The 25,117-nt window shown below is 41.3% G+C and overlaps 1 protein-coding gene across 1 annotated transcript in view; it reads right to left on the bottom strand.

Annotated features, from left to right (window-relative positions):
* SHC3 (SHC adaptor protein 3) overlaps positions 1 to 25,117 on the bottom strand; it is a 161,909-nt gene that overhangs the window by 15,130 nt on the left and 121,662 nt on the right. The window contains exons 8-11 of the mRNA XM_012463356.2: positions 20,942 to 21,092; positions 19,833 to 19,932; positions 16,197 to 16,355; positions 11,599 to 11,894 (exon numbers count right to left, since the gene is read on the bottom strand). Of these exons, the coding sequence (XP_012318779.1) occupies positions 11,599 to 11,894; positions 16,197 to 16,355; positions 19,833 to 19,932; positions 20,942 to 21,092 (706 nt within the window). The remainder of the gene's footprint in view (positions 1 to 11,598; positions 11,895 to 16,196; positions 16,356 to 19,832; positions 19,933 to 20,941; positions 21,093 to 25,117) is intronic.

The following is a 25,117-nucleotide window of genomic DNA, read 5'->3' as shown; positions in this document are numbered from 1 at the left end:
TCCTACATTTGAAATTAACGTGTGGTCCAAGTCCATCCCAAACCTGAAGGCAGAGCTACAGAGCTGGGCCCACATCAGCCCCAGGGCTGCAATGTGTAAACTCAAAATAAAATTTGAAGCTTCCTAACCATCAGAATGAACCCATCCTCTCAGCCAAGGCCATCCTCTCAGCCAAAGTTAACCTGAAAAACTAGATCAGGCCATGATGGGAAGTGGGGGTCAGACATGCTTCAGTATACATTCTTCCCTTTGGAATTCAGCACAACTGACCAGCAGTAACAGTTAAACAAAGATCTTAAGATTTTTGTAGCAATCAGACACCCAATTCCAGGCTGACTCTAGCATAGCATCACATGACAGATAGCAGGCCCTGAAAGGGACTGAAGTATTTTACCCTAAAAATATATGTCTTTGGCATATTTTGAAATGGCCCTGCAAAGCTGTCTCTTGTGGGGAAAATCTATATTCTGTAGAGAATCCCTTTCCCTTTCCAGGTCATTTCCTTCATCCAGAAGAGAATTAAGTAAGAGTCTGGCATCTTTTTTAGTTTGATGAGAAACATCAGCTGGGTACAGTGGCTCATGGCTGTAATCTCAGAACTTTGGGAGGCCAAGGTGTGCAGACCACTGAGGTCAAAAGTTTAAGACCAGTGTGGCAAACATGGTGAAACCCCATCTCTACTAAAAATACAAAAAAAAAAAAAGTTAGTTGGGCATGGTGGTGCATGCCTGTAATCCAGCTACTCGAGAGGCTGAGGCAGAATTGCTTGAACTCAAGAGATGGAGGTTGCAATGAGCTGAGATCATGACACTGCATTCTTGCCTGGGTGACAAGTATGAAACTACATCAAAAAAGAAAGAAAGAAAAATAATCATCTATAATCTTTTGTCTCTGAAGCCTGTTACCTGCAGGTTTCATCTGCATGATAAAACCTTGGTTTCCACAACCCCTTATCTTAACCCAGACACTGCCTTCTATTGATTCCAGGTCTTCAGATAAATTCTTTCAACCAATTGCCAATCAGGAAATCTTTAAACCTACCTATGACCTGGAAGCCCCCTACTTCAGATTGTCCCACCTTTCCAGACCAAACCAATGTATATCTTACATGTATGATGAATGTCTTATGTCTCCCTAAAATATATAAAATCAAGCTTAGCTTGACCACCCTGGACACACATGTTCTCAGGATCTCCTGGGGCTGTGTCACTCACATGTCCTTAACCTTGGCTAAATAAACTTCTGAAATGATTGAGATTTGTCTCCATTGTTTTTTGGTTTACAAATGCCAAGAGCCCAGCTTGAGATCCTGTTCTCCCAGGGCTTACCCACCCACAAGCAACCCCTTTGCCCAGGCGAGCACTCACTTTCCACCTGAGGAGTGAACCTGACCTTGAGTCCCTGCACACCTGGGGCTTTCGACAAGTCCTCCCTTCTCTGCTCTTGTGGTTTTCTGGACCGGCCTTGTCCAGGGAAAGAAGTAGACTCCCAGTCTTCCCTGGCCCTGTTGCTTCTGGATCTTACTTTCTTTCCTAGTTCCGAGTTACCAAGAAGCTTCTCGTCACCTCCAAGGTTGCTCAAGAGTCAGCAAAGTCTGTTCTTGACAATAGAAATACAAAAATGGTAGAGAACTGACAATTGTGACCAAACAGGAAATGTGCAGGAAATTGTTCCCACTCAGGATTTCTTCAGAGCCTTGTTGGAGAAGAGCTGAGAAGCTGTGGACACAGCTCTAAGTTCCCCTGGGGCTAGACTCATTGTCCTGGTCGTCTGCGTATTTACACAGAAAAGAAAGGAAACTTCCTTACCAATTATTAAGTGAACCTGATGTTAAAATTTATCCATGTGTTTTTATTTCTTTAATTTTGCTTGATTTTGAAGTTTTTGACAGTAGACAACTAGAGATGGGTAAAGTGCTGATTTTTTATAGCAGTTAGGATGAGTCCAGGAATTGCCCTATCCCACCTTCCCCAAACCCAGAAAAAAGACAGTGCAGGAATTAACTTTTAAAAACAGAAGAGAAGGGTGTAGTGATCTCAACACATTACAGACTAACAGAAAAGGTGGAAGTGTGTCAAAGGATAAAAGAGAGTGAGGAGAAAGGCAGCCTAGAACGCATGGCAGGGGGGTCTTGCAGTGGAGGAGAGGGACCCCTGCAACAGTGGGAGGGGGACAGCCAGGCTGCAGAAAGACCACTCCTTCTTAACTGAGCCTGCAGCTCCCACTGCTTCCAACTCCTTACGGCCAAACTAGCATTTTGCCTTCAGGGAAGAAGTCTAGGGAATATCTATCCAAAGAAATTAAACACGCTGCCTGGGGAGAATTAAGGCAGTAGGAGAAGGATGGTGACCCTAAGTAAAGGACCCTTGGGAGGCACCCAGCCTGAAAGTCCAAGCCCCACTCCCACCGCAACCTAAAGTCTAACCTTCAGATGACAAAACCCCGCCCACACATCATTCCTCTATCCTCTGCCCATACTACCTCCACGCACACAATTCACACATAATCTCAGTCAGTCTTCTGATACTGGGGACAGACTACAAGGAAAGAGAACTATTTGTATCAAGTGGAAGAGAAAATCCCCAGCAAAATACATCCAGCCTCTTGTTCTGAAATGTCATGGTATAAGAATGCCAGACATCTTAAAAACACCAGCACCATGAAGAGAAAGATCATGATGAGCAAACCAACATCTGCCTCAGAAAATAATCTGGAAATAGAAAACAAAGTTAAACAACTTACATTAACAATATCAAAAAGTCGAAAAGATACTGACTGCATCTATTGAAAAGAACATGTGAAAAATAAAACAATTGGAGGACAAAAAGAATCTTTTAGAAATTAAATATATAATTTGCAAAATTATATCTATATCTATCTCTATACCTATATCTATATTTATATCTATATATATCTCATCTATATCTATAGATTAATCTATATGTATATAATCTATAGGTATATAGATTAGATATATGGCAGAAATAATCTATATCTATCTAATCTATATATCTATATAGATTATATCTACATAGAGAGGTAGATATAGATTAAATATATATTGCACCCACGTAAGTTTGTATGATAGTCAAGAAAAGCTCCTGGAACATAGAGCATATTTCAAAGAACTGGAAACTTTTTGGAAAGACAAGAGACAAAAAGTCAATCCAGAAGGTCTACGCCCTTAACCAGGAGTTCTGAGATGAAAAAATATATAGAAGGCAGGAAATTACCAAAAATTTATATAAGAAATCAAAAAAATTATCTAAGAAAATTGTTCTGATTTAAAGAAAAACATGTCTTCAGAATGAAAGGGTACATCAAGTCCCCAGAACAATGAATAGAAAAAGGCACACATGTAGATTCATGACTATGTCATTACAGAACATAAAGATAAAAGAAAAAATTAAAAATTTATAGAAAAAATAACCACGAGGGATGAAGAATCACACCAGTCATACTATAACTAACCATTCTTTTAATTAAATGTGACTGAAAAACATTTTCAGACATGTAAGATGAGAAAATTTATGCTCAAGCACCTCTCCTGAGAAAGGCACTTAAGGAAGCAGTCTGGTAAAAGTGAGTAAAAGCCAAGAAAGAGGAAGATATAGGATACAAGTCCAAGAGTTAAATGGAAATATGTCCCTGGGGTGATGAGTTTGCTCTGCAAATGTATTAGTTCACCTTAGAAAACTAAGTCTATCTGTCCATGTGTCCTAAATAGTAGATGAAATGAGCAAGGCACTGGTTAAGGGTAAAGACATTGTGAGGAAAACATAGCTCTCTTCTCTCAAGAATAGGCTAATTAAAAACTTAAAGATTAATTGATTTTAAAAGCATTTGTATAAAAAATCACATATGAAATGTAATGTCATGCCTAACATATAGAAGTATAATATACATATTACATAAAAAACAAAAAGTCAAATAACAGCTATAAATCATACTGCATCATAAATAATATTAAATATGAATGGATTAGAAATGCAATTAAAAGGTAGAGATTTTCAGAGTGGCTAAAATAAAACAAATAGGTTGAAAATAAAGGAAAGAAAAGAATGTGTCATGTACATAGCAAGCATGACATGAAAGCTGGAGTGCATATACTAATTCCAGACAAAATAGACTTTAAAACAAAAGCAGCAAAAAATGTTACTAGAGATAAAGCAGGACATTTCATACTAATAAAAGATATCTCCATCAGGAAGATACAATAGTTATAAACACATATGTACTTAATAACAGAACATCAAAATACATGAAGCAAAACTGATAGAAAGGGAGAAACAGACAATTCAACAATAATAGAGATTTCAATACCTCACTTTTAATAATGCATAGAACAACTAGACAAAAGACCAACAAGGAAACAGAAGACTTGAGTACCACCACAAACCAACTAGACCTAACAGATATCTATAAAGAACTCCACCCAACTCATTCTTTACACATACTAACCAATTTGATACTTATGTAAAATGGACAAATTCCTAGAAAGACACAAAATATCAACACTGACTCATGAAGCAAAAGATAATATGAATAGACCTATAACAAGTAAAGATAATTAGTAATTTTAAAAACTTACTAGAGATAAACAGGGACATTTCATACTAATAAAGGGTCATTCCATCAGGCAGATAAAACAGTCATAAATACATATGCACTTAATAACAGAACACAAAATTTTTCTAATTGTCTCAAGGGCATTCTTTTTATTACCTGTTTGTTGGAATCAGAACTCAAATAGATGTAGTCTGCTTTTGCATTTCGTTATTTCTCTTAACATTCTTCTATTCTCTTTCCATTTTTCCTCCATACCCGTGATCTGTTTAAAAAACTAGATATTTGTCTGTAGAATACCCCACCTTATGATTTGGCTGTTTCTTGTGGCATTGTTTAACTTGTTCCTCTGTCCCCTGTAAGTTTCTTTGAGACAGGGGACAGAGGAACAAGTTTAACCTGTCACCCAGGATGGATTGCAGCTGTATTATCATAGCTCACTGCAGCCTCGAACTCTGATTCAGCCTCTCAAGTAACTGGGATTACAGATGCATGCCACCATGCCCAGCTAATTTTTTATTTTAGAGATGGGGTCTCACTATGTTGCCCAGACTGGTCTTGAACCTCCAGGTTCAAGTGATCTTCCCACCTCAGCTTCCCAAAATGCTAGGATTACAGATGTGAACCACCACACCTGACCTGTATTTTCTATAAACTGACAGACATAGATTCTTTCTATACAGCTTCATTGAGGTATCGTCTGGACACCACAGTCGTTTAAAGTATACAATTCAATGGGTTTCAGTGTATTCACAGATAATGCATCATCACCACTGTCAATCTTAGAACATTTTCATCACCATAAAAAGAAATGCGATACCTTTCAGCTATCACCTCCCTGTCCTCCCATTCTTCTCTCTCACCCTGCCCTTAGGAATCACTCATTTATTTTCTGTCTGTAAATTTTTCCATCCTGGACTTTACTATGAATAGAATAATATGTGGTCTTTTGTCAGTAGCTTCTTTCACTTAGCATAATGCTCTCAAGGTTCATCCAAGTTGTGGCATATATCAATACTTCATTCTTCATTTTTGTATAGCTGAATTATGCTCTATTGTATAGATATACCACATTTTGCTTTCTTATTTATCTGCTGATGACACTTGAGTTGTTTCTACCTTTTGACTACTAGGAATAATACTACTATAACTTTGTGTGCACAAGTTTTCGCGTGGGAATTGGGTGAGGGTGGAAATGGTTTGGGGGAGATCGGTGTTTTTCTTTAAAAGCCTTTCTGTTGTATCTCCTGAGTTTATATTCTTCAGTGTTACGCTGATAAAAATGTAGAAGGCATGTTGCTGAGACAGGCTCTGGGATCAAACGCTCCATATTCCTCAGCATTTCTCAGCCTCCTTGCAGTGACTCTGGGACTCAGGGACTAGAGGGAGCTGATGTGAGTCCCCCCACAACACAGCCATTGAGAGCCCATGGGTTTCCTCCAGCCTCTCTTCTCCTTCGAGCTCCCGTGTTGAGAAGGTGGGCCCAGGAGATGGACACCACCTGGATCCCGAGTCACCCAAGGACCTGAGGGATCTGGAGAGCCACACAACACACACGGGACTTGGCATGAAGGGGACTGAGCACGCATTGGGTTAAGCCACTGAGAATTCAGATTTTATTTGTTATTGCAAAACAGCCTAGACTGGCTGATACAAAGGGAATTTAAAAATAACAGGGCATTATAAAGTGAGGATTGGGGACATTTTAAAATAACTCTCAGGATAAAAGAAAAAACTAGTTAATGTGGGGGTGTTGGACTGTCATCAATGCTTTGTGATTTTATGAACAAAATCCCCAGCATGTGCTCTTAAATGTGCAATGACCAAAGACCATGTGAATCACGCCCACGGGAAACCCACCCACTGGCATGACAGCAGCACATTCAAATGCGAGCACAGTGCCCACTTCACTTAGCTGGTCCTTCAAGACCAAAGAGATGAATCAATGATAAATGACTCAGGGAATAATTTTAGACACAAGAGGGCTGACTAAACAATTCTGAAGATGTTGAAAAGTAAAGTGTTCCAGACTCCATCTCCGAGGCTTCTCTTAGAGACCCAGCCACTGGCACTTTCCAGATGCTATTTTAGAATCAATATTCTTGACACCTTACTAACGGGGCTTGGAAGATGCCCCAGGCAGCTTCTCACCATGTTTCCAGTGATCTCAGTGAACGGTGGGAAGGCACAAAGGTTGGTATACTCTGGAGTAAATTTAGATGCAAAACTGTTTTGCATCCTTATTTCTCTGAGTAATCTGTTCCCTGCCAAGTTTCCCCCTTTATAGTCAGGGACCAACCAATTACCATGAAAATCAGATGAATAAATATTGAAGAGAATGTGTTCATTGCCTATTTTGGTGTCCTCACAGAAAGAATGTGATGTTACATTTTTAATTAAGTCTTTCATTTCCATTTTCTTTTTCAGCTAAAGCTGTCCTCCATAGGATCAATTTAACTAAATAATTAGATCCAACAAAAAAGCCCCCCCCACCGAAGAACAGTCATTAGTAGGTATGACTTGACAAATTTTCTCAACAATGCTACAAGTTTCTCCTCCAAAATTAAAATTGTATGGTGCACACAGCTTTGGGCATTGGTTCGCTTGGATACCTGGTTTAATCATATTTCTACCAATTTATACTCTCTTTATCTGCTACAGTATGATACTGATTTTTAATGTATAATAAATATGTTATTAGTAGTACACAGCTCTTTTTCAAGTCATTCTTTGATCTAAATTTTAGATACAGACTAAGTGAACAAACAAACTCAATCATCTTTTCTACAAGATGACATATTTAGCTAGATTTTAGCTTTTTGGTTTTTTAAATATTTAAAATTTTGAAGTGAAATATTTGTATTCTCATAGAATTGCTTGGGTATCTTCTCCCCTATTTCCTTTTAGATAACCACAACTGAACTGTTAGTCTACGCAAACAGGAAGAAGTTTGAGCTGATTCTACTTCGGAAAACCTGTTTCTCATTCTATGTCTGCTAGTAGCATGAGACCCTTAGCACCCCGTCACCTCCACAGGCTCTCAACTGTTAACCTGTAAAAACGCAGGCCAATCTTGGTGTTCATTCATCAAATGCTTGTTAAACACCTGCTATGTGCCAGGCACTATTCTACATATTGGGTGCTGTGGCACTAAACAAGTTTGCTACCCTCATGGAGAGTACAGTCTAGTGGAAGCAAGGAGCCAAATAATGAACAAATTAACAAAGAAACAATGTTTGTTTGTGGTAAGTGCTTTAAGGCAAAAATAAATCAGAATACAGAAACGGGGGGATAGAGGGGATCCTATTTGGGCTAAAAAGTTGAGGGAAGGTTTCTCTGAAAAGACTTCTCTGATGTATAGGAAGCACAGCTCCTCTTAAGAGATGAGTATAAACCGGATGAGCGTATACAAGCAAAGTCAGCAAAGACAATGAAGACAGGTTTTACTCTGAACAGAGACACAACAAAATCCTAAATAAAACATTCAGTGAACAAATCCAATAATGTATTTCACAAGAACTATGGCAAGGTGAAGTAGAGTTTATGAGTATAGGACAGGATCACAACATCAGAAAAATCTAGCTGTGTAATTCTGCATATTAAAAATGTAAACACAATTGTTATCTCAAAAGATGCTGAAGAAGCAGCTGATAAATTTCAACACCTATATATAATCAAAGTAATTAAATAATGCGTGTAAGTTCCATGAGAGCAGAGATTTTCTTTTTAAACAGATTCATAGACATATTCCAGCTGCCAAAACACAATGTCTGGATGCAGCAGGCATTCAGTACATATTTATTGAATGAATGAATAAATGGTTGAATGAAATCCTTCAGGATAATCACCCAAAAGATAATCTCCCCAAAGCCTACTGCAGCCAGTACAATCATTCCTTTTCAGGTTTGGAGTGGACAAGGACACGCTCCCCTGGTCAGCCTCTGTAGGCAGCCCTGGTCGGAGCAATGGGCTGAGAATGCCATGTACGGGTGAGACTTGGAGGGCAGGAGGTGAAACTGTCCATGTCTGCAATGGCAGAACCAATGCTCCAGTAAAACTACTGAAAGAAGTAAAATGTCCAGTCACAAGATCATACCACATTCCTCTGTCTCTAGCAATAATCGTTGAGAAAAAGAAACTCAAAATAATATGTCACTTACAACAGGGACTAAAACTAGACACTGTAGGAAATAATCTAATAAAGGAGACAGAAGAACTTTGTGGGAAGAATTTTAAAACTCTACCAAAAGACATCTTAAAAACTGAGTTACTAGAGACTTACACCATGTTCATGGCTGTGCTGATCTAATACAGAAAAATGTCTGTTCTTCCTCAAATTAATCCATATATGTTGAATGCAAGCCCTATCAAAATCCCAGCACATAGTGTCGCTGACTTGAAAACTTGATTCTAAAATCAATATAAAGAATAATATACATCTGAAGCTAGGTAAGACAGTTTAGAAAAAGGAGAATCAAGAGGAAGGACTCATACCACCAGAGGTTAAGAGATTTTCAAAGCCATAAGGATGGGAACAGCATGGTACTTACACAAGGACTAAACTGTCAGATCAGTAAAACAGAATCCAGCATCCAGAAACAGACCATGATGCAGGGAACTTAGTATGTTTTAGAAGGAACATCAGGACAGCAGAGAAGAGGTGAATGATTTAGTAAATGGTGACAGAAAAACTGGCTTACTATCTGGAGATTTAAAAACATGTTGGGTCTCAGCAAGGCGTGGTGGCTTACACCTGTAATCCCAGCACTTTGGGAGGCCGAGGTGGGTGGATCACTGGGGGTCAGGATTTCAAAACCAGCCTAGCCAACATGGTGAAATCCAGTCTCTACTAAAAATACAAAAACAAACATACATATATATGTATATTGGGTCTTGATCTCATTTCATATTCAAAAGTACCTTCAGTTGGAATTAAAGCCTACATGTGAAAGATAAAACCATAACACTAACAAAAGAAAATATATATTCAAATACAGTATATTTGTGATTTGTGGGGGATAAAAACTTTAAAAGTCAAAACCATCAACCACAAAGGGGAAAACTGATGGGTTCAGGTGCATTCCATGAAAGACTTCTATTTGATGAGGAGTATCACAGACAAAATTATCAGATAGATGAAAAAAGCAAGAGAATACATATGAAAATTCTATTGCTGGAAACCTCAACAAGAAAGCACAATCAGAAAGTCAAAAGAAAAACACGGAAAAAAGATAAGAACATAAAATTTACAGGAAGAATCTGCTAATTTGCTAATGAAGTGCAACCAAAGAGTTGCAAATCAAACAATGAGATATTCCCTTTCTCCTTACTCCCACAAACTAGCAAAACTAGAGACTCTCTCAAGGAAGAGCAAGGATGTCGCTGGTGTGCGTCTCAGTAGTGCAGCCATTCTGAAAGCAAACGCAAGCCCTAGTGAAATTCAATGTATGTGTACCTTGTGACCAAAAGTCCACTCTTGGCTCCTGTCCCAGAGAGAGACCATCCCCAGGTACAGACAAAAATATGCAGGAGAGTTTGTAGCAGCTTAGTCATCCTTCTCAAAGCACTCAGTGACTGACACGTGGACTGCGTAGGTGATGGCCCCAGGCAGCCCACCGCAGTAATGAGCTGAAAACAGAAAGCACCATGGACAGATCTCAACAACCTATATGGTGGTGGAAAAGGAAGAAACAAAATGGGATTTGTTGAACAATATCGTGTTTGCAAACTTCGTTTTTCTTTTTTTTCTTTTCTTTTTTTTTTAAACAGGGTCTTGCTCCATCACCCAGGCTGGAGTGCAGTGGTGCAATCACAGCTCAGGGCAGCCTTGACCTACTGGACTCAAGCGATCCTCCCACCTCTGCCTCCTGAGCAGCTGGGGCCACAGGCAGTCACCACCATGCCTGGTTAATTTGCAAATTTCTAAAAGGCACACACACAAAACATATGTTTTCTCAGAAGTACATATATGTTTAAAAAGACACTAAAGAAGGTGGATTGGAAGGATATTCATTACATTTATTGGGAAGTGGCTGCCTCCATGGAAAGGGAAGAGGAACTAGCTCCTGGTTGGAGGTGGAAAGTGACTGCTTCCACAGAGACAGAAAGAGGAACTGTTCAGAGTGCCAGGAGTTGAGACGTTCAGGCAACTGAATCTTGGCACCTGAGGTAATAAACTGTCTCAGGTAACACCCCCACCCCCAACACATGCAGTTTAATTGTGTTCCAGTCCAACTGAAGACAAAGGCTTCATCCCTTCGTCAATCAGAAAATGCCACGTTCTTAACTCCTATTAAATAACTCTACCCTCCTTTGTTGTTTTCACTGAATAAAAGGTTTTAAACAATCCTGGAATTTCACTCAATGGTTAGGTTGATTTAACTGCATGTATTAAACTTAGCAATTCCTGGACTATGCCCCAGGTAAAGTCGAATGTGTTTATTGACAGGAAGATGGAAAATTCAGCCAAACCTGTAGGATTATTCAGATAGAGCTGTAGTGCCAGGGATGGCCAACATCACTAGGCATTACTTATCTAAATGGGAAAAAAGAGACTAAGCAATGGGGGTTCATTTACTGATCATCACATTTTACAGCCTTAGAACAAAATCCTCAGTGATTCAACTTTTCGAGTTAAGTATTTGAGATAAATATTTGAGATAAATATTAAAAGCCTAGGAGCGTGTAACTTCCTTGTCTACTAGGAATTTGTTTGGAGGGAAAATCCTCTCAGTTTCTATATTTATTTACTTTAAAGGACATAAAAAGGCTGTCAATCTAAGCCATAAATGTAAAAGTGCCAAAATTCTAAAAGGCCAAAAATTCTAAAATTAGTGTGGGTCCCTGACTAGGCTCCTGGCTCCTGGCTCTGGCCTGAAGACAGGAGTCATCTGACCCTGGGCTCCCCTGGATGACTTGGTAGGCACTTGTGGATAGAGGTGGGAATGTGGAGGGCAATTGACAAAGTGGAGGCTGTTTAAGGCAGGTCTGCGCCCGTCGGCAGATCCAGCCCCACCCCCATTGGGTGCTCACCGTGCCTTCCGGGTCCACGAGCAGCAGGTGCTTGGCCTGGCCATTGTGCATGCCCGTGAGGACGAAGGAGCCCGGGTTAGTGGTGCTCTTCCTGACCAGGAAGTCTCCGTCTTTTTCCAGCAGCCCCTCTGCCTCCTTCCTGCTCATCTCTCCTTGGTACCAAGTTTCAGCTTGCAGCTCCTCCAGCATCTTGGCATCTGGGGCTCTGGGTGACACAGGGCTGATGCACTCCACGGAGGCTGCCTTGCTTAACATGGGCCCCAAGGGCTGGTTCTTGAGAGCATCTTCAAAAGGTTCTGTCATCAACAACATTGATCAGCAACAAGTCAATCCCAAGAAAAGCAAATGATAAAAATAAAATACAATGAGAGAGATGGAAATGCAAAGGCAACTCCTCTGGAACAGGAAAACAAAGACCACTGGAGAAAAATAGCTGGCTGGTAATATAACAAGAGCCATCATAACAAGCATTGAAAAGCACAGCCCAAATTTTGGCACGACTTTCTGATGAGTCTGCCTTCCCAGGACAGCTGGGAGTTGTGCTGTGTGCCAAGGAGTCAAGCACACCCTTTGTATAGCTAGTTGGACTGACTTCATTTTCGCATGCTACAAGAGGCCATGAATATCACATGCCATGTACTTTCTCTGGAACTTCAGCCAGCCTCTTTAACAAATTCTGAATAAAAACCTGCCAATACCAAAGGGAAAGACAAGCTACAAAGCTTTGATTTTATGCAAAACCTGAGCCCAATCCACCAAACATTTATTTCAAAATCTTTGCATCAGGCAAATTTTTAAAAGAGAAAACTGACGTGCATTGGGTGCCTCTTGTGTGACTAACTCCAGGCTAGGAGCTCTACTTCCCCTTAACCTTCACTTGTTACCTTGTGGAGCAAGGCTCTCGCATGAGTGCCTGAGACCATACCTGATTGCATCCCCTTCGGAGCACACTTTTCAGTGCAAGGCATGCGCGAATGGTGAGACTGCTGCTCTAACAATAAATACCAGCAGCAAAAGAAGTAGCCAGGCATGTCTAATTAAATCTCGATGTTCGATTTTCACGTGAGGTAGTGCGTATGAAAGAACTCTGAAAAACGCGCACAGTGCTATGCGATGGAAGGTAGTGTGATGATTATTTCAGACTACACTGTCTACCCAGGACAACATAAGCAGCCCAAGAACAGGAATGGTTCTTTCCTGAGCGTAACTACACCCTCAGAGCCCAGCATTGCTCCTGGGACACAGTTCATTCACCATAGTCAACAAACGCTGTAAAATAAGCCAAACTTGTTCCATGTTAGTAGAGGGTGGGCAGAAGTGAGGTAAATACACGAAACTAAAATTAGCTCTTTTTGATGCTTATTAATCTTTGACAGATTTGGAGATAAAAATAAGTTAGCAAAAATTAGGTTTGTGGATGTTATTTTTCATCTGAAAATTTTCCTGATTACCTAGAATTGTAATTTGTATTGTACTGTTTCTGTACCATCACCACCTTTGCTATCACCTACATTAGCAGCAGCATCCTCACCATCTTCACCATCCCCACAGTCACTTTTATTGGCACCAACACCATCATCAGCATCCCCACCATCATCGTCATCATCATTATCATCACCATTATCACCATCATCCCCACTGTTACCAGCATAACCATCATTATTACCACCACTGTCACCACCATCACTGTCACCACCAGCAGCAGCAGCAGCAGCAATACCATCACCACCATCAGCAGCATCATCACTATTATCCCCATTGTCACCATCATCATCATCGCCATCACTGTCACCAGCAGCAGCAGCATCACCACCATCTGCACATCATCACTATCACCACCATCATCACCGCCACCACCACTGGCATCACCACCATCATCATTATCACCATCACAACCACCACCTTCACCACCAGCACAATCATCAGTGTCATCACCACGACCATCATTGCCATCATCATCATCACCACCACCGGGACCATTAGTAGCATTATCACCACTACCATCATGAACATCATCATCATCGCCACCACCACCACCATCAGCAGCATTATCACGACCACCATCATCACCATACCATCACACCATCATGATCACTGTCACCACCACCACCACCATTATCATCATAATCATCAGCAGCAGCAGCATCACCATCACAATCACCACCATCACCATCACCATCAGTACCATCATCACCATCATTACACCACCATCATCACACCACCATCATCATCACCATCACCTCACCATCACCATCACCATCATCACCTCACCATTATCATCAGCATCAGCACCATCATCACCTCACCATTATCATCACTATCACCACCATCATCACCTCACCATTATCATCACTATCACCACCATCATCACCTCACTATTATCATCACCATCAGCACCATCATCACCTCACCATTATCATCATCACCATCAGCACCATCATCACCTCACCATTATCATCATCACCATGACCACCATCATCACTATCTGTACCATCACCATCATTATCACCACCCCTACCATCAAAATCAGCAGCAGCAGCGGCACCATCATCACCAGCACCATCATCACATCAGCACCAATATTATTTAGATCTACTGTTCAAAATAAAGAACACAGAGTGCTGGCTTTATTTAATTCAATACTTTTCAATAGGCACCAGTCTTTCTAAGGCTCTTTTCACATTCTGTCTCCCCTCCTTAGGTTTTGAAAGCAGGAGTAGAAATTAACTGATGAAAAAAGGGTAGCTCTGATTCTCATTTTTCATCCCAAATACCAACCAATCTAATCTTCCTTAGGCTCTGGGTCCAGAAGTCATTGGTAAATTGATTAAGTTAAACAGTAAAAATGCTTTAATCAAATATGCAACTACTAGACGCAGTTCGGAGGTACTATAACAACTCCAGCAGAAGCTGGGAGAGCCATCACTGTGCTTTGCATCTTGAAAAAGTGGCTTCACATTTCTCAAGCTATTTGAGATTCTACAGTTCTTAATTAATTTTTTTTTTTTTTTTTTTTTGAGACAGAGTCTCCTGCTGTCACCCAGGCTGGAGTGCAGTGGCGCAATCTTGGCTCACTGCAACCTCCACCTCCAAGGTTCAAGCAATTCTCTTGCCTCAGCCTCCTGAGTAGCTGGGATTATAGGTGCCTGCCACCATGCCTGGCTAATTTTTGTATTTTTAGTAGAGATGGAGTTTCACCATGTTAATCAGGCTGGTCTTGAACTCATGACCTTGTGTTCCACCCTCCTCGGCCTCCCAAAGTGCTGGGATTACAGGCTTGAGCCACCGAGCCAAGTCACTTAGATTTTTTTTAAGTCACAATGCGGGTCCAGTGTGCCTGGGAAGTCAAATTTGCTGGGGAGAAACTGATGTTGTCATGAGGCTGCCTAATTATAAAGGCACTTAACCCTGACCTCGCTCATACAAAATACCACAAATCACAGGTATTGGACCAGCAAGGCTGCCTTTTACAAATGATAAAGTTAGTTAACTTCTAGGATTCTTCATTTCCTCCTCTGTAAAATAAAGATAACTCTAGCTATCATAATACTTACCTGTAAACGTTTAAAAATAAGTGTTTAGCACGTGGTAGAAACTCATTCAAAACTAGTCTCCATTCCCTCCCTCTTTAGCCTATAAAATTCTCAAGAAATTAACTGATGGGAAAAGGGGAGCTCTGGTTCTCATTTTTTCTCATGAAAAGCAAATTTTAGGATATAAAGCTCTTGTGAGCTCGTGACGCTCTTTCAAAATTCTTTAACAAAAATTTTCACTTTCCTTAATCAGTTCATGAATGATTTCATTTCCTCAGCCTGTATGACACACAGAAAGTCTGTGGAACACATCCCACTATATTGCTATCTGTAACAGATTCCCATCGCTCTCCTTATCCTGTTTAGTTTTCATCACTGAGGAGCACTTACCACTATCTGGTAATAAATACAGTTGTTTATTTAAGCTCCACAAGGTAGAGCCTTTGCTGGTTTTCTCTTCCTGTATATCTCCGTCAAGTAGAACAGTATTGACAAATGGTAAGTGTTCAGTAAATATTTGGAGAGGGGTAAGAGGTGAGCAAGAGAAGAAAAATGAGAGAAAAAAATGAGAGAGCAAGTGGGAGGAGGGGAGAAAGAGAAAGCAAACCCTCGTAAGAGAGAGGTGTGTTGCAATTTCTTTCCTATAAGTTAAATGTTGGTCTGCTTTATAGACTGAGAGCTCTGTGGAACCACGGGCCATGCCATTTCATCTCTGTATCCTTAGCAACTAATACAGTAGCTGGCACATAATAGCCAGTTACTATTAAAATGAATAAATAAACACGTGTGTATGTATATTGTTTGTCTCTATATATTCGCAGATCTTCAACAGGAATGTCAATTCCAAAAGGGGGGAGGGAATTGCTCTGTCTCTTGACTACAGAGAGGGTTATAATCCCAAAACCTTAAACAAGCCCAATCATCACCCAGCAAAGTACAGCTAATCATAACCATTAATTAAAATCCTGCTATCAGAAAATTCAGTAATTACACAGATTTCAAATAAAAGTCAGGGTAAAAAGCAACCTCAAAAGAGGGGAAAACCAGGGACAAATGGAAACCCACTCATGTCAAAGAGGTCTTTCCTCGGGCTGCTCTCAGCGCTGCTGACCACAGCTGGCCAGGCCTGCGGTGGGATCGGCTGGGTGTTGACGTAGGTGGGTGCTTCTCCCATGGGGGCCACGTGCAGTTTCCCTTCTGGCATGCTGTAGATGTCCAAGGACCCTGCAACAAGAAAGTGAGCCCATTTTCTTTTATGAGGGTGACATGATTCGAGCCACCCAGCGCTTCACAGAGAAGCTCTTCAGTTTGCAAATGGGAAAACTCCGGCAGATTCCCATTGGTGACATTTTCCTCTTCTGAGCTTGTCACCACACACTGCTGTGACCTGGCTAGGATGTTTTCCAGCCCTACATATCAACATGGGATCTGCCAGCCAATGTCAGTGTAGACACCTTGATGGCATCACTGTGATGGCCTTAGTGAAGATTCTGGCCTTTGCTGCCCCAAGACAGCAGGAGCCTGGCAGGCAGAACATGCCTGGTCTCCTCCTCTCCTTGACAAATGGTCCAAGATCAAACAACCAAGGAGAAGGACCACAAGACTTATTTTAATTGCTCTTGTTTTTTGTTTTTAATATAAGCAAATGTTCTATAAATGAACTTCATTCAAGCAATACAATAGCAGCTCTGTACATTTTAAGGAACAGAGAGAGCCTCCTTCCTTACAAAACAGAGTTGCAGCTACTGCCCCTGCATCTGTGAAGGAAGCCTAGGGCGGGTGTGCAAGTGAAAAGGCCCCTTTGCTGCGGCAGTGACGCTGCCTGGATGGTACTTCACAGCTAGGCAATGGGTGTGCTGAGGCTGGGCCCAGGCTGTTCTGTCACCCAGATCTAGTTGCCTGAGAACACCTGCTCAGATCCCTCTCCGAGTCTTTTTGCGTGTGTGCTCTGTCTCCAATCCTCTTACATAAACACGTTCACAAGAACACCCTGTGGTGTTCACATTTCTGGAAAGAGGGTGTCTTTCATACCCTATGGGCGGTGGTGTGTTGAAGCCAGCTCAATCCAGCTGGCAGGAGTTGGTTCAGGGCTTTTTAAAAATCGTTCCCAAGAGCCTGTGGCTGGACATTTGCCAGCACACCACTGTCTCCCAGCCTGTAGGTGTGAGAATGAAGTGTCGTGCTAACGTTCCCTCGCTGGAGAACACCGCCTGCAACATCACGCACTGTGTTTCTACTCTCCAGTTTCTCAACATGCTTTCTCTGTTGAAGGGTCGAGTCAGATTAGGCGTCCTTCCTTAGTGACAGCTATTTGCAGTTTATACCTTTGTGTACATTGCAAACAAATCAGCCTTTAGAAAAGAATTTCACAAACAAAATTTTTAAAGGAGAAGATCAAGAGCCCAAGCGCATAATCTTCCTGACTGCCCTTTCCCATGGTGCTGAGCTGGGGCAGGAGGACACGTGCCTTGGTGACACCTGGAGTTCATGTCCACTGGGAAGAGTATCTGCCAGCAAATTAATAAGTGACATGCTAATTTGTTCTATGAGAAAAAGTCTTTATTTATTTTATTTTTTGAGGCAGAGTCTTACTCTGTCACACAGGCTGGAATGCAGTGGCACAATCTCAGCTCACAGCAATCTCCACCTCCCAGGTTCAAGTGATTCTCCTTCCTCAGACTCCTGAGTAGCTAGGATCACAGGTACGCGCCAACATGCCTGGCTCATTTTTTGTGTTTTTAGTAGAGACGGGGTTTCACCATGTTGGCCAGGCTGGCCTTAAACTCTTGACCTCAGGTAATGCATCCACCTTGGTCTCCCAAAGTGCTGGGATTATAGGCGTGAGCCACCATGCATAGCCTGTTTATTGTTTTCAAAGAAGAACTGGAAATTTATTGAGAGCTCTGAGTCTCAAATTCCAGGCCAGGAGCTCATTCTGCTATATCATCTGTTCTCGATCTGGCTGGAATCACTTGAATACACCAAAAACAAGACCTATTTTAAAATAAACCTGACATATTTTACAATAGAGTAAATATCTAACAGAAATAACGTGTCCCCTTTATTCTTTAGCAATTATTGTATGTCTATACACACGTTATGGAAGTACATTTTAAATGTATATAGAAAAAGGATAAATAGCCCATAGTGAAAATATCCCTCTGGCAAAGTTATGACTCTGATTTGCTATTTCCAGCCTATTCTGAGGCAGAACATGTGGTGGCTTCTGCCAGGCCTTATGTTTTATTGACTGGGCCAACACTGTGGGTCCTCTTGCATCTGGGATAGGCGAGACATGAAATTCTCTTACACAGAGGAAATTTTTAAAATGTATTGTCATTTGCTTCCTGGCATAAATAGCTATAATAAAGGAATAGCCTTAACATTAAACCAATAAATGTTTAAATTTAGATACATAGAAGCATCAGTTGCATCCCCCTTCAGACTTTGTAGACTTAGTAACCAGTATCCCAGAGCTATTAAAAGAGTTATAATTTTTTTTGAGAAGGGAAGATGGTTAAAATTAAAAGACATTCTTAAAGGATTGATAGATTAGATAGACTGAGATATGAATACATTCATACATAGTTGTATGTGTATATATAACTGTCTAGAGAATAAAGGCTTATATGAGCAATTAGCAGTTACTTCTTAGATAGTTGTATCTAAATTATTATAGCTGTACCTTTTATATTTGAACTAGCTATCTGACTTATAGACAGTTATATGGACATTCATGTTTCTTTATGTATTTTTTATTTTTTTCATCATCAGGTGGAATATGATGGACATTAGTTTTAATGTGTGATGTAGGTGCATGTTATTACACTTTTAAGATACAGAAGTGTTCTCTAAGAGTATCCAGGGCCTGTGAGAGACTTATATCCCTAGTGCCACCTCTGCCTCTGTCCCCAGCTTAGAGTAGGGGACTTCACAGTTCCCCCAAAGCTGACCCTGAGTAAAGGGAAGGAGAACGAGTTAAGGAAGGAAAGGCAACAATTTGCTGTAAGAGGCACTGGGGTCAACCTCAGACTTCGAGTTGCCTCACGAGTGCCTGTCAGAAACTGGGGTGAAGGTGCACCTGAGAAGTCAACTTCTCAGTGCCCTTGGGCACAAAGGCTCTCCCAGCCTGGAGGTGTACAGTCTCAGGCACATGAGGCAGTGAGCACAGACAGGGTGTGAATTTCCTGAAGTTGCAGGGAGGCACCACCTGATTGGTGCCAGGAGATCAACACCATTGCTTCTTCTTTTATTTTTTTAATGAGATGGGGTTTTGGTCTTGTTACCAGGCTGGAGTACAATGGTGCAGTCTCAGCTTACTGCAACTTCTACCTCCTGGGTTCAGGCGAGTCTCCTGCCTCAGCCTCCCGAGTAGCTGGGATTACAGGCACTGCCACCACACACAGCTGATTTTTTGTATTTAGTAGAGTTGAGGTTTCACCATGTTAGTCAGGCTGGTCTCGAACTCCTGACCTCAGGTGATCCTCCTGCTTCAGCCTCCCAAAGTGCTGGGATTACAGGCATGCGCTACTGTGCCCGGCCACATCATTGCTTCTGTTTCTATGGTCTAATCAGGATTCTATAGCAACACACACAGCAACTATTTCCAAAGCTCACTCTGTCAGTCCACAGGAAATAGGCGACCCAGTGGTGAGCATGTTACTTTTGACAAGTGTCTTTTGTGTTTCTCAATCATCTCACCTTGCCTCTCACTTTGCCTGAAAGGCGTTTGCTGCCAGTCTTCGCCAAAGGTGTCTCCTAAGTGTCTTCCCTGGTAATAAGTCTGCTCTTTTCCTGCAAACTATAGACACATGTAAATACAGAGAATGAAAAACTTCTTCTCTTCTAATTTCCCCACTTTTGAAAGCCACAGGACAGTCGGCAGATTGGATCCTCAAGGGGATCACATCCTTTGTTACACCCAATTTTCCCTTCATGCCTCACGGTTGGCATTAAGATTTAGGAAATAAGTTTGTGTGGGTGTGAGGAAAAGGCTGCATCTCCATCAAAACTACACATGCCCCCCCTTGTTGTCATTACCCCCACCACCCCTCCCAAAGTGTGACTGCAAATCAAGCTCTTCCATATGTATGTCCTAAAATAAATCTCAATTACGGAGTATCTATGTGTCAGAACACACTTCCCACATAACACATACGCCCATGATCATTCACACTTGGGCAAGTCCACTCTGTAAACCAGGAAATTTCCTCCAAAAAACCGGGAAATTCCCTCTTAGTGTCAGATCCCTGAGCTCAATGTTATTTTGCCATTTTTAGTGATGTCATTATCATTCCCATAAGGTAGTAATGTTAAAAATTTCCTAGAACAAAATAGAAAAATCATAACTCCAGAAAGCAATTGGCTTACTGTAATTTTGAGTTGGACATAAAACAAGGGAATGAATAAAATAGAAAACTCATAAAATTCTCATCATTTTAGGGGTCTATATTCACTCTCTTTTTAGAGAACCCAATGCCTCCCAAGCCTTTTTAAAATCTTAAATTCTCTCTTTCCCTCACTGAGATCACAGTATGATGGAATATGTCTGGGGGAAAATATCCCCAGACTCATATCGATACCAGGAATCACAGCACAGTTCCTAAGCTTTTGGCTAATGCTTTATGACGTTAACACAACGCTTTTTCTCATCTGCATGCTTTATGAAATCCAATGAGAGAAAACTCATGATTTTCAAAAATGGAACAGAACATCAGCCTGAAATAAAACCAAGAAAACAAAAGGAAATAAAGTTGAGTTAGCCTCCAGCCTCCATTCCTTATAAAAGGAAAAAAACCTGTAAGACTTACCTGGGCTGTGTCAGAAGCGTGGGGTCTGGGTTTCAGTCGGGCATCAAGAAAGCCCCCTGGAGGAGGCATCTTGCTTGGGATGCTGTTGTAATACGGGTGGTCTGAGCCATCTCCCTCCTCTTCCGTCCATGGCTCATCCAGACTCTGCATTCTGATAAAAGAAGATTTCCAAGGACTTTAGCCAAAAGTTGAGCTTACAGCCAAGACCAACAAATCTAATGTTAGTGCCTGTTATCAAGAAAAGAGAGTTTATTCAGTGCCTCCTCAACCATCTAGGTCTCACGCATAGATGAAAAGCAGATGAGTGGTTTAGCAAACTCTCTCTGCCATATTCAGAGTTTCACTCACTGGAACATTACAGTCATGTTTGAAAGAAGTCCTTTTGTAAGAGTGCATTTTACTTAAGAAAGAAATTATGCCTAAGGATAGCCAGCTCCTCGGAGGACAGCGTACATTTTAGTAAGGCATGAAATTTATCCAAAACAAAACCAAGCGCAAAATGGAAATCTAGTGATATGAGGAAAAAATGGTAGAATACGAACCTCTCAGAATTCTCCCTTCTGCTATTTGAAAAAAAAAAACTAAAAACAAAAAACTGTTGTGGTTCAAAAAACATTATCAAGAAAGTAAAAATCCAAACTACAAAATGGAAGAAAATATTTGCTAACATATATCTTAAAAGAGACAAAGAGACATGTATCTAGAAAATATAAAGTACTCCTACAACTCAACAATAAAAAGACAACCCGATCTTAAAAATGAGCTAAGGATTTGAGCAGACTTTTCTCCAACAATACACAAAAGGCCAATAACCACATGAAAAGATGATCGACATCATTAGTCATCAGGAAAATGTACATCAAAACCACGACCAGAGACCACTTCATTCCCACTAGGGAAGCTATAATCAAAGAGATGGACAAGAAAAAGTGTTGATGAGAACATGGGGATATTAGAACCCTCACACATTGCTGATGGAACTGTAAAATGGTGCAGCCACTTTGGAAAATAGCTTTGCAGTTTCAGCATGAACATATGACCACAGAATTTCACTCCCAGGTATATACATAAGAATATTGAAACATATGTCTACAAAGAAACCTGTATACATCTTCACAGCAGCATTGTTCATAAGAGCTAAAAGGTAGAAGCACCCAATTGTCCATAAACTAATGAATGGATGAACAAAGGGTGATATATCTATACACTCAAATATTATTAACAGCTCTAAAAAGAAAGAAATACTGACAGATCCGATAACACGAGTGAATCTTCAAAACATTCTTCTAAGTGAAAGAAGCCAGACACATACAGTATGATTCCATTTCTATGAAATGTCCAGAATGGGCAAATCCATAGAGACAGAAAGTAGATTAGTAGTTGCCTGGAAAGCGGGCGGTGGAGAATGGGGAGTATTGCTGATGAATGTAGAGTTTCTTTGGGGGGTAATGAAAATGTTCTGGACTTAATGATGATAATTGTACAACTTTTGCATATACCAAATCTACTGAATTGTAAACTTTACAAGGGCAATTTATTATATATGAATTAATTGTCAATTTTAAAAATAATAACAAATGGAGTCTTAGTGGCATTTGATTTGTTTTTCAATGTCTTTTTTGTTTTTGTGTTGAAATGCCGTTGGATTTCTGCAAGGAAAATCCTCCAAGAAAAATCAGACTATACTGATAGATTGATTGATCGATTGATTTTTTGAGACAGGGTCTCACTCTGTCACCCAGGCTGGAATGCAGTGGTGGAATCACGGCTCACTGCAACCTCTGCTCCCCAGGCAAGCCATATTTCCACTTCAGCCTCCTGAGTAGCTGGTACTGGTACTACAGGCACACACCACTGAGCCCGGCTAATTTTTGTATTTTTAGTAGAGGTGGGGTTTTGCCATGTTGCCCAGGATGGTCTCATACTCCTGGGCTCAAACATCCACCCACCTCGGCCTCCCAAAGTGCTAGGATTATAGGCGTAATCTTGTAATCCACACCTGGCCAAAAATCCATTTATATAAAAGTACTATTTTTTTCTGGGCGTGGTGGCTCACGCCTGTAATCCCAGCACTTTGGGAAGCCAAGCCGGGCAGATCACCTGAGGTCCGGAGTTCGAGACCAGCCTAACCAACATGGAGAAACCCCGTTTCTACTAAAAATACAAAATTAGCCCGGCGTGGTGGCGCATGTCTGTAGTCCCAGCTACTCGGGAGGCTGAGGCAGGAGAATCGCTTGACCCAGGGAGGCAGCGGTTGCCGTGAGCCGAGATTGCACCACCGCACTCCAGCCTGGGTAACAAGAGAGAAACTCCGTTTCAAAAAAAAAAAAAAAAAACAAAGGTGCAGCCGGGCGCGGTGGCTCACGCCTGTAATCCCAGCACTTTGGGAGGCTGAGGCGGGCGGATCACGAGGTCAAGAGATAGAGACCATCTTGGTCAACATGGTGAAACCCCGTCTCTACTAAAAATACAGAAAAAATTAGCCGGGCGTGGTGGCACGTGCCTGTAATCCCAGCTACTCAGGAGGCTGAGGCGGCAGAAGCGCTTGAACCCGGGAGGCGGAGGTTGCAGTGAGCCGAGATTGCGCCACTGCACTCCAGCCTGGCGATAGAGCAAGACTCCGTCTCAAAAAAAAAAAAAAGTACTATTTTTAATTTCCAGTTGAAGATGGTCAATGGATCTCTCCCCCAAAGCAACAAAGCTGAATGTATCAAATCCTAATACCTCCAGGAAATGTTTTCCACTTTGGAGACTCATGGCCTGAGGGATTGAGTAGAAAACTCAAAAACTTTTCCGAAACAGAAGCTCCTGCCTTGCTGGCCCCTGAAACCTCAGCATCCCAGGAGGAAAACCTGCCAGTTCCGCCACAGATCAGGTCCCCAGAGAACTGGGCTGGAAAGGCTACATGCAAGGTGGGTTCTCTTATGCTCCCAAGGCTGCCCCCGGCTGGAGGAGTGGAGCTGGAACGAAAGGCAGAGCAAGTTCAAGAGGTCCCCATTGCCCCACTGTCAGATAGTAGGCTGCGGACACCAGAGGCCACTGCAGGATAAGGTGAAGCGGGTGTCAGGTCACCGATAGTATGACGCTACAGGCAGGGCCCCCTTGTCACTGTTCTGCTTTAGAAATGATATGCCAATACTTGCATTTGGAGGTGACATTTTTTCTCAGTGCATAAGATCTTGTCTATTACATTTTGTTTCCCCCAAAGTCCTTCAAACTTCACTATATACAAACACGTACAGAACTTCTAACTTTACATACACTGCCAGAGGAGTATGGCAGTTTAACTCCCTCCATTCATTTTTTGATGTATTATCTTAATAGCATTTATCTGACTTTTACGCAACAGCTCAGAAATAAAGGAAAGCATAGTAATTAATATGAAACATGCATTCTCCGTGGAGATTAAATAAGTGTTAACCTTTTGAACTATTACGTTAAGTCAAGTTTAGCCTAAAGCTGCCTCCTTACATATTTAAGTTTGGCCTAAAGGTTTCTCTGTACATCTTGAACTATAACAAGTGGAGGTGTAAACCGATGGTAGTCAACTCTTGTGTCAATTCCCAAGTTTTGGCCAATCAAATGTAACCAACTGTTTGAGCCGTGTTCAAATAAGGCAAATGCCGAGCTGTAACCAATCCAGCTGTTTCTGAACCTCACTTCCATTTTCCGTAAGTCACTTTCCTTTTTCAGTCCATGAATCTTCTTCCACCACATGGCTGGGCTGGAGTCCCCGAGTCTACTCTGTCTGGGAAGGCTGCCCGATGCACTAATTGTTCATTGCTCAATAAAACTCCTTTAAATTTAACTCGGCTGAAATTTTTCTTTTATTGTCTATTACACGTTTCCTTTTTTAATAAAATTTGTCAGACAATTTAATTAATTGGATGGATACATAGATATGTGATATTAAAAGTAAAATGTTAATGGTAGAAGCTAGATAGTGGCTGTACAGTCCTTTGTGTATATTGGAACATTTGTATTATAAATGTTGCTGGGGGTGGGAGATATGCTTGACAAATACAGTGAAACACAACCCATGCACCTGGACTCCTGCCCTGTCCTCAGGTATCCTGGAGATGTGTATAATATTTGTGCATTTTTTGTTGTTGTTTGTGTGTTTGATTTTTTGAAATGGAGTCTCGCTCTGTCGCCCAGGCTGGAGTGCAGTGGCAC

Source organism: Aotus nancymaae, unplaced genomic scaffold (genome assembly GCF_030222135.1).
Source record: "Aotus nancymaae isolate 86718 unplaced genomic scaffold, 86718_ANA_hifiasm-v0.15.2.pri h1tg000041l, whole genome shotgun sequence".
NCBI classification, from domain to species: Eukaryota; Metazoa; Chordata; class Mammalia; order Primates; family Aotidae; genus Aotus; species Aotus nancymaae.
Note: the sequence above shows the minus strand (reverse complement) of the source record. Positions and strands in the feature narration are given on the sequence as shown.